At 37.2% G+C, this 13,135-nt stretch overlaps 2 protein-coding genes across 2 annotated transcripts; both read left to right on the top strand.

Moving 5' to 3' along the window:
- The first annotated feature begins 2,751 nt into the window (after positions 1 to 2,751).
- LOC110865455 (serine/threonine-protein kinase RIPK) lies at positions 2,752 to 4,663 on the top strand. Its single transcript, XM_022114709.2, has 5 exons — positions 2,752 to 3,206; positions 3,297 to 3,432; positions 3,543 to 3,679; positions 3,773 to 3,896; positions 4,013 to 4,663. The coding sequence occupies exons 1-5, from the start codon at positions 2,817 to 2,819 to the stop codon at positions 4,522 to 4,524; spliced, it is 1,299 nt and encodes a 432-aa protein (XP_021970401.1). The 5' UTR covers positions 2,752 to 2,816; the 3' UTR covers positions 4,525 to 4,663.
- A 1,845-nt stretch (positions 4,664 to 6,508) lies between these two features.
- On the top strand, positions 6,509 to 6,955 carry LOC110944739. The gene has a single exon (XM_022186384.1). The coding sequence runs from the start codon at positions 6,509 to 6,511 to the stop codon at positions 6,953 to 6,955; it is 447 nt and encodes a 148-aa protein (XP_022042076.1).
- The last annotated feature ends 6,180 nt before the right edge of the window (positions 6,956 to 13,135 follow it).

The raw sequence follows: 13,135 nt of genomic DNA, 5'->3' as shown, positions 1-13,135 counted from the left end.
CATAATTTGTTTTCTAAAAAAAAAGTTGATTTTTTTTACTTTTCCCTACATAATTTGTTTTTTAATTTTAACCCAAAACTTTTCCTTATTTGCAATTTAACTTCGCAACTTTTGTCAATTATACTTTTCATCTTTCGCAAATTTTTCGTTTTACGTATAGTTCTAAATTTTTCGAGTTAATATGACGTAACGTGCATGTATGGTTCAACGTTTTTACCACTATTTTTCCCTGTTTGACAGGTTCGTCGCAACACACATATCTTAGGTCGAGTCAGTGTTGGTGATCGATGACGGTTGTGTGACATTATTACTATTTGATACACCGTATTACGCTCCGTCGCAACGTGGAGTGTGCTTTGGGGGGTTTTCAAAGAAAAAATGGTTATGCAAATGGTTGTCGTAACGTTGGCTTTGGGGGGTTTCCAAAAAAAATGATTTTTTTTACTTTTCACCCATAAGTATTTTATAAATTACTTTTAACCCAAAACTTTTTATCTTTTGTAATCTATTCTCATAACTTTTTTTACTTTCAACTTTGATCCTTTATAGTTTTCATTTTCCGCAAATTTTTCGCTTTATGCTTGGTTCTAAATTTTGTGACTTAACACATCGCAACGTGCGTCTTTGGTTTAACGTTTTTACGTTTCGTTCTAAATTTTGGGAGTTAACACGACGCAACGTGCGTGTGTGAGTGAACGTTTTTACATCGTCTATTTTTTCCTCGTTTTGGTTTAAAAGGCACAAGTCTTTTAATGTATATGAAAACAAAATTGTCAAATAAGTGTGTTCTGAAACGCGTTACATATGACTTGGAAACAGCTCATCAGTCAATGAACAAGTCAACTTGAATGTTTCCCGGTTTTTATAGATAAATTATTTTAGTATATATTTATTGAATTTAATAAATGAAGTTGAATAAAGCAGGTTGATGTAGAACAATCGACCGATTTAAATTTATAAAAATACGTGTAAGTCATGCTTATATATATTATAAATCACCTTATTTAAATCAAATAACGTCGTCCGTTTAATGATATAGTTTATGGGTATGGCCCATTTGGTTAGTTACATATATTATTAAATGTGTTTTATTAAAAGTGTTTCAAAAGATATTATAAAGTTTCTCTTATATGGAATTTACGTTTTAACTTTACATTTAAGTACAATTTAATGTGTAAGACCATGTGTAGTGGTAAATCAATATAATGCCCCTACTATGGGGCGTTTTGAGACACGTGTCATCCCAGTCAGCATGGAACATTATAGCATAAAGTGGTGTAGTGGGGCATTATTCCAATAACGCCCATGCAATCATTTCCTAATTATTTTTTTTAATTTAAAACATAAAAAAATACAATACTAAAAAATTAAAAACAGAAAATAAAAATAAAGAAAATAAAAATACAGAAAATAAAAAACAGAAAATAAAATACAGAAAATTAAAAAAATACAATACTAAAAAATTACTTTAGGGCCTAATGTGCCAAAACAGAAAATAATAAAGTTTAAAAGTATAGGGGCCTAAGTGTCAATATCAAAATTTTAAAAAAAACCTTTCTTCTTCTTCATGCCCTTCTTCTTCGTGCCCTTCTGCAAACCCATAGAATCCGGCCAAAAATCCGGCCAAAAATCCGACAAAAAATCCGGCCACAACCCCATCTCTCTCTCTAAACCCACATGTCCTCAATTGATTGGGCATTCAAACCATGGTTCAGCGTTTTAATAAACACGCCGGAGCCATTTTTTTTCAAAAAAAACGTCCGGTAACGCCGCATGTAATGGAGGTGCGGGCGTTTTCCGACGTTTTTTTTGAAATTTAAAAAAAAAAAACGCCCCATTACGGGGGGCCTAAATACAAATTTTGATAACGAATAAAAACTTTTTGTTGAGCTACTTGATTTCCACTTGAATTTGTGGTCGTTTGAGTCTTACGAGACTCGTGATTAAGCATACAAACGAGGTTGAAATCTATAACGAGTATGTGTATCTACAATGATATTAGATTACTAATGTAGATTTTAGGAATTATAAAACGATATTTCAAAACTATCTTAAATTTACTAATCTCACCAACTGCTTCATCAGTCCTTTTACTTCATTTGATGGATGCTTTCGAAGTCGATTAACATGCTTTTTTACGTCAGTTTCCTGATTTAGTTATGAAATATTAACAACACAGATGAACCGTTGTTATAATATTCTCAGACTTGCACACAAACATTTAGAGCAATTTGAGCGTCAAACTTGCTCAATGGCGGACTCAGAAATTATTTACTGGGGGTGCGAACGTGCGTCTTAACCAACATTTCAAGGGTGCGGTCGGGATTTTTGCCTATAAAATACACTAAATTTTTTTTTCAATGGGTACACCCGCCCACCTAACCTATAACCTAGTTCCGCCCCTGAACTTGCTTGAAGGAATTAAACCGGATGATTAGCCGTTTTTAATGTATGGTTGTATAAATTGTTTAATTTTATTTTCAAATTTTGATGCTATATGACACCTCTTTCTAGAATATATCACTCTCCACATGTAAAATAAATAATGTTTACTTAATCTTAACGGTCAAAATCTGTTCTAAGACCTTCAACTTGTGGGGTATCATATCAATATTATTCTAAGTTTCTAGCACATTAAAATAAAATAAAAAAATAAAAAAAAAGTCGTAGCTACTTTCGTTGACTATGCTTGATAGTGATATACCCGTGTTTCACTTGTTTTATAAATCCACCCTATAAACCATATCTTCATTTCATCAATATCATCCTCTCCAAAAATCACCATTTTTTTATTCATTTATTTGTTATAACTCAACATGAGAATCAAGAAATCATCAAATTCTAGTTGGTGGAACTGCTTCAAGGGTCAAGAGCCCGAGCCTGAGCCTGAAACGGAGAAAAAGGCCGAACCGTTTACGTCACTGAACTCGGTCAAGAGAATCTCGTATACGGATTTAAGCAGTTCGATGCTGCTATCGGAGGACATATCGAATTCTTTACCAGGATCAAACCTTTATGTGTTCACCTTAGCAGAGCTTAAAGTCATCACACAAACTTTTTCTTCAAGTAGTTTATTAGGTAAAGGCGGGTTTGGACCGGTTCACAAAGGGTTCATAGATGATAAACTTAGACCGGGTCTCAAGGCTCAGCCTGTGGCTGTTAAGCTCCTGAACCTAGAAGGTGCACAGGGTCATAAAGAATGGCTGGTATGTATTGACTGTTGAATACTGTCTTTATTTATTTATTTACTATTTTATTATTTATTATAATATTAAAATATTGTATGAATTTGACAGACAGAAGTGTTGTTTCTTGGACAATTAAGACACCCACATTTGGTAAAGTTGATTGGATATTGTTGTGAAGATGAACACAGGATGTTGGTTTATGAGTACATGCCACGTGGCAGCTTAGAGAACCAACTCTTTGGAAGTGAGTTCGAAACTTCGTATGATCTTATTTCAATTTATTTCGTAAATTATATTCACACATAATTTTAAATTTTTGGTACATATTTATAACGGGTTTAATTTTGTTTACAGGATTTTCTGTCCCTATTCCATGGTCAACACGAGTGAAAATTGCTCTAGCAGCTGCGAAAGGACTTGCATTTCTTCATGAAATGAAAACCCCTGTCATATATCGTGATTTCAAAACATCCAATATTTTGCTTGACACCGTAAGCTCTTTATGTCCCAACATGTCTCGTTAAACTGATGTTTTATATTATTGGTTTATGGTTCTGATTGAACTTGGTTTTGATGTTTTCAAGGACTACACCGCCAAACTTTCGGATTTTGGTCTAGCAAAGGATGGCCCGGAGGGAGAAGATACACATGTTTCTACTCGAGTTATGGGCACGCATGGCTACACGGCTCCGGAATATCTCATGACAGGTATCATATCACCTATGTTTTTATATGTTAATTGTTATGACTTTTAAGTACGTAACAAATAGGTTGTTTCTCATTCAAAATGTTTTACTTACTTTTGATGTCATTTTTTCTTTCAGGTCGCCTAACAGCATCAAGTGATGTTTATAGCTTCGGAGTTGTACTTGTTGAGCTTTTAATGGGTCGAAAAACAATGGACGAAAGTCGTCCAAATCGAAAACAGAACCTAGCTGAGTGGGCTAGGCCGCTACTGAAGAGTGCTAGGAAACTCAATCGCATACTGGATCCAAGACTTGAAGGCCAGTACTCAGAGACCGGTACCCAAAAAGTAGCCGAATTGGCTTACCAGTGCCTTAGCCATAGACAAAAGGAAAGACCAACCATGAGCATGATCGTAGACACCCTCGAACCGTTAACAAACTTTAATGACATGCTAGGAACTTTTGTGTACACGGCACCAACCGTAGTCGAGAATCCAAAGAAGGAAATGCACAAACATGGTCAAAAAGACAACAACGAAGTCCACCACCACCAACACGATCGAAGACACCGTCGAACTAAATCTCCAACGGTTCATTCCGAGCCAGGTTTAAATAGAAATCTTAGCACTAGGACGAACTTACCAGAGTAACAACACAAAAACAAGCATGTAACATAACATGTACATATATCCGCAAGGATAAATTTATAAGTTATAAATATGTATCAGACGAAACTGTAACTTTTGTCCTTTATGTTATCTTATGTTATTGACTGGATCATTTATATAATGAGTAAATTACAAATTTTTCCTTTATATTGACACCAGATTGCAAACTGTATCATTTGCCTTCAAAAAGTACAAAAACACACAACCGATTACTCAGACTCAGTTGAAATAAAGAAGGTGATTAGGATTGTTTTTATGGATAAATTTGACGAGCCCCTAAAACGGAGACCCGGGTTAGTGGTGAATGAATTCAAAAGGCTTTCGTTAAATCAAGTTAGAGTTTTGACAGTGCTTTTTTCGGAGAAAGAAGTCAAGGACGCTTTTTGGGGATGCGGTGGGGATAAGGCGTCGGGGCCGGATGGCTTTAAATTCAAATTTGTACATTTTTTTGGGAGATTCTAAAACCAAAATTTATGGAGATGATGCATTAGTTTATGTTAGTGGTAATATTAATGCGGGATGCAACTCGTCTTTCTTCACGCTAATCCCAAAGACTCAAGATCCTCAAAGTGTGACGGATTATTGACTGATTTCTTTAATAGGAGTGGTTTATAAGGTGATTGCTAAAACACTTGCCAACCGTCACAAAGTTGTGATGAAGTATGTGTCCTCTCAAACTCAATTGGCTTCGTTGAGAAGAGGTATATTTTCGATGGCCCCCTCATTGTTAATGAGGTGGTTTCGTGGGCGAAAAAAGAATAAGGCGGATATTATATTGTTTAAAGTTGATTTTCACAAAGCTTACGACTCGGTATGTTAGGGGCTTCTCTTAGACGACTTGAGAATGATGGAATGATGGGTATCCCAAGGAGGTGGAGAAAGAGGGTAAATTCATGTCTCTCATCAAGCAAGGCTTCAATTTTGAATATTGGATCCCGACCAAAGAATTCTATCTCAAAAGGGGGCATCGCCAAGGTGACCCATTATCCCTTTTTTTGTTTATTTTAGTTTTGGAAGTTCTCCAGGTTTTTATGCATTGAGCGGTTAGATTGGGGTTATTTGAAGGGGTTAATTTGCCGAATGGAGAGCCGACTTTGACACATCTCTGCTATGCGGATGATGTCATTTTTATGGGGAGATGGTTGGAAAAGAATGTTCTAAATTTAAAGAGACTTTTGAGATGCCTTTTTCTTGTGTCAGGCTTAAATGTGAATTTGATTAAAAGTAGTTTAATGGGGATTGGAGTGGACGAGGCGAAAGTGGAATTGATGGCGGGAACTTTTGGTTGTAAAACAGGGTCTCTTCCGTTTAACTTCCTTGTGTTACCGCTGGGAGAAAACATGAAACATGTAAAGCATTGGAAACCATTTATTGACAAGTTTACAAAAAAGCTCTCTAGTTGAAAGGCAAAAACTTTGTCTATGGGTGGTAGAATCACATTAGCGAAAGTAGTTCTTGGAAACCTCCCAACATATTTTCTTTCCATATTCAAGGCTCTGGTAAGAGTTATAAAGACTCTTCAAGGCTTGCGACGTGATTTTGTGTGGGGAAAATCTTGTACAAGAAACAAACTAAGTTGGGTAGCTTGGAATAAAATTCAAACTCCTAAATGAATGGGTGGGCTCGGGTTAGGAGATATTAGGACTTTAAATTGGGCTGTTTTAAGTAAGCTGAAATGGAGATATAAATCTGACCTGGATCAGCTGGCTCGTGTAATCTGGGCTATCCATGGGCCAGTTCTAAGTGAGCAGGGGGTTCTGGTCAAGTGTAGTCTGGTAGGAAATTGGAAGGATATTAATTTGGTTATTAGGGACCTTCGCAAAGCAAGGATTAGAGGGGTTGAACATATGGGTATCGACCTACTGAAGGGGGAAAGATCAGCAGTTTTTATGTGGTGAAATTCAGGTCTGAAGTAGAAGACCAAATCTACTCAAAAGTGGACACAACATGGTTTAAATGGAATAAAATGGTGTTGCGTAAGGTTCTCTACTTCATATGGAAATTATCGATGGGGAGCATGGCTACAAAAAGTGCCTTTATGTGTGGCGGGATTCAAATACATGATACATCGTGTGTTTTATGCGGATGTGCGAAGGAGACTATGGATCATTTGAGCACCGAATGCACCATTGTTCGAGCGGTATGGTGGCACTTTTGTGTGTGGACTAAGATCCCAATTATGGTCGATATATCGTCTTTTCGTGATGTAAAGGAAGGGATCGATAGGATGAAAGGGTCAGCGAAGTGGAAGAATGTTTTGGTTGCGCTTGCGTACGAGACGTTGTGGAGAATCTGGAAGGCCCATAATGACCGAGTCTTTGAAGGCACACCGTTTTCTGTATTGCACATTGTGGAGGCAGTGGAAGAGCATTGTTCCTTTGGCTTAAAAACAGAACAACATATAAAGGCTTAGAGTGGAGGCGATGGTGGGATTTTAATGTTCTAGATATTATAATGTAATGTAATGTAATGTTTTTGTTTTGTTTCATTTTGGGACTTCCAGTTCCTTAGTGGCCTCGTTGTTCTATTTTATGTTTCTAATAAAATAGCCATCGTTAAAAAAAATATACTTTTTTCTCTCTCTACCTAACTCTCTCTTGTATCATTTGCCACCACCATTCCCACCTCAACCACCGTCCACGCCACCCTTAGCCACTACCACTCCCACCTCAACCATCGATATCATTGGCCACCCACAACCAACAGTAATGCCGACCACTCTCTCTCTATCCTCTACCCAACGCCAAACCTTAGAACCCCATATCCAAAACCGTCGTAGGAGATCCAGAAGACGTCGCTGTCGTCGGAGATCCATATCCAGAAGACGTCGCCCTCGTCGGAGATCTAGAAGTGTCGTCAAACCACCACCATTCTCTCTCTTATTGTCACGGCCCTAGCCCCGGTTTGACCCGGTTAGGAGCTGCGGGACAGGAACACGTGGTATTTAATTGATTCGACAACGGAAGATTTTAAACAGGATCTTTTAAAAACTTGAAATGCCCGATTATTTTATTTCATAATTCGGGATAAACCCCGTAATTTACAATAGAGGAATTTTACTAGGAAATTCCCTGATTTATTAAAACATGTTTATTTATTTTAAATGAGCCATCTCTTCAAGCTGGTTAGTGCTCCGTAGCACGTTTTCCTTGATTTACAGCAGGTCGCCTGAAACATGTTTTAAAAATATTTTGTCAGCGGGGAAATACTGAGTGAATCATTCATTTTGATAAAATGACACATAGTTATAAATTACAGCATAAGAGCGATTACAATGGCTTCTATCTTATTTTTATCTCGCACTTTGTCACTTGCTGACGATGGTCATACCACTATTGGGTCTTTCCCCAAGTAGTGACGTTTATCACGGTGAGGATTTATTAGCCTAACCCATGAGAAATTAGTAATGTGCACAATACCCCACTAGCCAGTGATTAAGATAACCACGACTTAATCCCTGTAATTATAACCTTTGAAAATAATTTGAGTTATTGTAAAACAGTTGATAAAAAGAGAATGACTCACATTGCAGATTTATGCGGGCAAAGTTTAGCCTACTGATTAGCTTGATAACCTAATTTAAATAATAATGCACACGAACTAGGTCAGTAACTAATACAACATTTACGATAACTCACGAGATTAAACCCTCACGACGAATGACAAAGTGCAATACTTAAACATCCATCGAATTAACGACGAATGTCAATGTATAAACCCTAATTTGAGCAGCACTTAAACATTCATCCGAAAGTTTTAATCGATCGGACTTTGAATCGTAGCAGCGATCGAGTTAATACTGTCACAACCCCCGATCCCAAATCCTCGGGAACGGGCGGCCGCGAGCCAGTTTCGGTGGTATCACGTTATTTATTCAATTTGGCAGCAGAAATTTTCATCAGGACCGTAGTTAGTAAATATTTTATCAGAGTAAACCACCACATTTTATAATATTAAACACATGGGTAAAGCCCAAGTTTTCAGTACACATAATTTCATAGGAATAAATCCTATTTTTATTTCAGAAAAACATCTATTTCTTTTAGGTAACTTTATTGCCACTTTTCCAAGCTTTCAGTGCTGTCCAGCTGGCTTCTATTTGGCTTTCACATTTTGTTAACTAAAACGCGTTTTAAAATATTTTGTCAGTGGGAAATACTGGTGAGTGAATCCCAGTTTAATCAAGTTTAAATAAAAAGTCGCATTGAACAGTATTGAGGGCACATCCGCAATTACATTTGTTTCCAAGTTATATCAATTACCACCACACGGTAATGTCGTTCCGACTTATGGTCATGTTACTCCTTTACCAGGTGGTAACAAATTTTGTATACAAAACCCCGAATTTACCGACTGTAATTGTATTCTTACAAATACTCAATAACCGTTATTCGCATGGAAAAGTATTCAAGGTTTTGTAAAAACAATTAACAAAAAGTGGATCAACTCACATTGCTATTTTAGGGTTTTCAGTAAGGATTTCCTGGGAATAATCTATAAATTACACAAATGCACGTGTGTTAGTATAATAACCCATTTTAACATTAGTAATACCCTCCCCGAGACGGCATTCCAACGACTACCTCACGGAACCCTAGATCAATCGGGCAGAGTATCTAATACGTCTCCAGGGGTTATAATACTTACATCGTAGCAGAACCTCGCTATTTTAGGGGGTATAATACCCGACAAAATGCCTCTAATTCAGAAAGTGAGATTGAGAATGAAATTGTGAATGACGGAAAGTGAAACCCGATGGCCTTCTTATATAGTGATGAAATCTGGTCCTCACGCGGCCCGCGTAAAGAACAGACAGGGCTTACGCGGCCCGCGTACTAGCCCGGGTAGGGTTTAGGTGATCCGGGTCATTGCCTAGACTCGCCACGATGTCGACACGTATCAGCTCAGGATGCCTCCGCGTTTCATGATCTCACGCGACCCGCGTTAACTAACATAAACTCTTACGCGGCCCGCTTGAACTAAAGAAATCAACGATATCAGGTTCAACCCTTATACCGCCCGCGTGAATGGTTGGGGTGGGTCTACGCGGCCCGCCTCAACTCCATTTTTCTTATTTTTAATTTATTTTATATGTTATGATATATTTTGGGCTCGGTTTTCACATACGGGATGTAATATAAGACATATTGGGACATTTTAAGATATATTAGGGTGTCGAAAAAGTTATAAGGGTGTCGGTTTACGTTAGGGCTGTTATATCCTCCCCACCTTGTTTTAGAGCTCGTCCTCGAGATCTACTGGAACAAGTGTGGATATTTCTTTTGCATTTCTGATTCAAGCTCCCATGTGTATTCAGGTCCTCTTTTGGAGTCCCACTTCATTTTGACCAGAACTAATCTCTTATGCTTAAGATTCTTGATTTTCCTATCTTCAATTTGTAGAGGCCTCTCTACAAACTTTAATTGCTCATTTACCTCTATATCCTTAAGAGTTACTACGAGTGATTCATCAGCTAGGCACTTTTTGAGATTAGATACATGAAATATATCATGTATTCCTGCCATTTCCTCTGGCAGTTGTAGCTGATAGGCTACAGGTCCTATTCTTTTAATAATCTTAAAAGGTCCAATATACCTGGGACTTAGCTTTCCTCTTTTGATGAATCTTACCACTCCTTTCCAAGGAGAGACTTTTAACAACACCTTGTCACCTACCTGGAATTCTAACGGCTTACGTCTGTTGTCAGCGTAGCTCTTTTGTCGATCACGTGCTGCTTTCAGTTGTTCCTTGACTTGAATGATCTTATCGGTTGTTTCCTGTACTATCTCAGGTCTAGATAGTTGCTTTTCCCCAATTTCTGCCCAACAGACTGGGGTTCTGCATTTCGTCCATAAAGTGCTTCGAATGGTGCTGCATTGATACTTATGTGATAACTGTTATTATAAGAAAATTCTATTAAAGGTAAATGATCATCCCAATTACCTCCGAAATCAATTACACAAGCTCTAAGCATGTCTTCCATTGTCTGAATTGTCCTTTCACTTTGTCCGTCCGTTTGAGGATGGTAAGCTGTGCTTAGATTCAACTTGGTTCCCATTGCTTTTTGGAAACTTGTCCAAAAATGAGAGGTAAAACGGCTATCCCTATCAGAAACAATTGATAGAGGTATTCCATGTAATGAAACAATTTCATTTACATACAATTTGGCTAATTGTTCCATACTAAAAGTTTCCTTTATTGGTAGGAAATGAGCTGACTTGGTTAGCCTATCTATAATCACCCAGATTGTATCATTACCTTTTCTTGTTTTGGGTAATTTGGTAACAAAATCCATTGTTGTCAATTCCTATTTCCACACTGGCATTTCTAACTGCTGTAACAACCCTGAGGGTTTCTGGTGTTCAGCTTTAACTTGTGAACAAGTTAAACATTTAGAAACATAAGCTGCTATATCCTTTTTCATTCCTATCCACCAGAAATTTTTCCTTAAATCTTAGTACATTTTATCACTTCCTGGATGCATCGTATATTTCGACTTATGGGCTTCTTCTAATATACGGTGACGTAAATTTCCTAATTTAGGTATCCACATTCTCTTGTTATAGAATCTCCAAATTCCATCTGTTCCTTGTTTTAATTCCTTAATCATTCATTTTAATTTTTCAGTATCTTCCTTGATTACTGATTCTTGTGCTTTTCTAATCTGACCGTTTAAATCTACTTGTAGATTTAACTTAAGAGAACGTACCCTTTTTGGCTTTTCGTGCTACTTCCGACTTAAAGCATTAGCCACTACATTAGCTTTTCCTTCATGGTACTGGATATCACAATCATAATCACTAAGCATTTCCATCCAGTGCCTTTGTCTCATATTTAACTCTTTTTGTCCAAAAACATACCTTAAACTCTTATGATCTGTGAATATGGTAAATTTACTACCACAAAGGTAATGTCTCCAAATCTTAAGAGCAAAAATTATGGCTCCTAGTTCCAGATCATGGGTTGAATAATTCTCTTCGTGAGTCTTAAGCTGTCTAGATGCGTAAGCTATAACCTTTTGACTTGCATCAACACACATCCATAACCTAACTTAGAAGCGTCACAATAGACTACAAAGTCTTCAGTTCCTTCGGGTAACGCTAGTATGGGTGCATGGGTTAATCTTTGCTTAAGGATTCTAAAGGCTTCCTCTTGTTTTGGTCCCCATTCAAACTTAACAGATTTACAGGTTAACTTGGTTAAAGGAATGGCTATTCTAGAAAAGTCTCGAATAAATCTTCTATAATAACCGGCCAATCCTAAGAAACTTCTAATCTCAGTTGGTGACTCAGGGGTTTTCCATTTGGTAATTGCCTCGATCTTTGTTGGATCCACATGGATTCCTTCATGGTTAACTAAATGTCCAAGAAATTGTACCTGTTTTAGCCAAAATTCACACTTTGAAAACTTAGCGTAAAGCTTTTCCTTTCTTAACAGACTTAAAAGTAAGTGCAAGTGCTTTGCATGCTCTTCTTTACTCTTAGAGTAAATTAGAATATCATCTATGAAGACAATTATGAATTTATCCAAATATGGCTTACATATTCGGTTCATCATGTCCATAAATGCGGCTGGGGCATTGGTTAAACCAAATGGCATGACAGTAAATTCATAATGACCATACCTTGTTCTGAATGCAGTTTTAGGAATATCCTCTTCCTGTACCTTTAATTGATGATATCCTGATCTTAAATCGATTTTAGAGAAAAATCGAGCTCCTTGAAGTTGATCAAACAGATCATCGATCCTTGGTAATGGATACCGATTCTTGATCGTGACTTTGTTCAATTCACGGTAGTCAATGCACATACGCATTGATCCGTCCTTCTTTTTGACAAACAATATCGGTGCTCCCCATGGTGATGAGCTTGGCTGTATGAATCCTTTTTCCAACAATTCATCTAATTGATTCTTTAGTTCCTGCATTTCAGCGGGTGCCAAACGGTAAGGTGCTTTGGCAATCGGTGCTGTCCCTGGTAGCAGGTGGATTCTGAATTCAACTTCCCTATCTGGCGGTAGTCCTGGCAATTCTTCTGGGAAGACATCTGAAAACTGGGACACTACTGGAATGTCTTTTAATTCTTTTCCTTTAGTGTTAGTGATTATAGAAATCAAATACACTATAGATCCTTTTCTTATATAACTTGCAGTTTTCATCACAGAGATGAATTTAGTGGATCTAGATGGTTTATCTCCTTTAATTGTGATCTTTTCACCCCTTGGTGATTTTACTTGAATTGACTTTTGATCACATAAAATACTGGCTTTATTGGTTATTAACCAATCCATTCCTAATACAATATCAAATCCTGCCAGATTCATTGGATAAAGGTTTGCAGTAAATTTTTGATTAAAAATTTCTATTCTTGCTCCCTGCAAGATTTCAGAAATCCTAACGGTTTCTCCATTTGCTGTCTCTACTAGACATTCTTGTGGTAGTTTAGTTAATGATTGATTTAGGAGTTTGCAAAACGAAGTATTAATAAAACTTTGGTTTGCACCAGAGTCAAATAATACTTTAGCAAAAATATCATTAACTAAAAACGTACCAGCAATGACGTCCGGGATCATCTTGGCTTCATCTGCAGTTAGA

The sequence above is a fragment of the Helianthus annuus genome, chromosome 6, assembly GCF_002127325.2.
Source record: "Helianthus annuus cultivar XRQ/B chromosome 6, HanXRQr2.0-SUNRISE, whole genome shotgun sequence".
Taxonomy (NCBI): Eukaryota; Viridiplantae; Streptophyta; class Magnoliopsida; order Asterales; family Asteraceae; genus Helianthus; species Helianthus annuus.
This window is presented reverse-complemented; position numbering and strand designations above follow the sequence as displayed.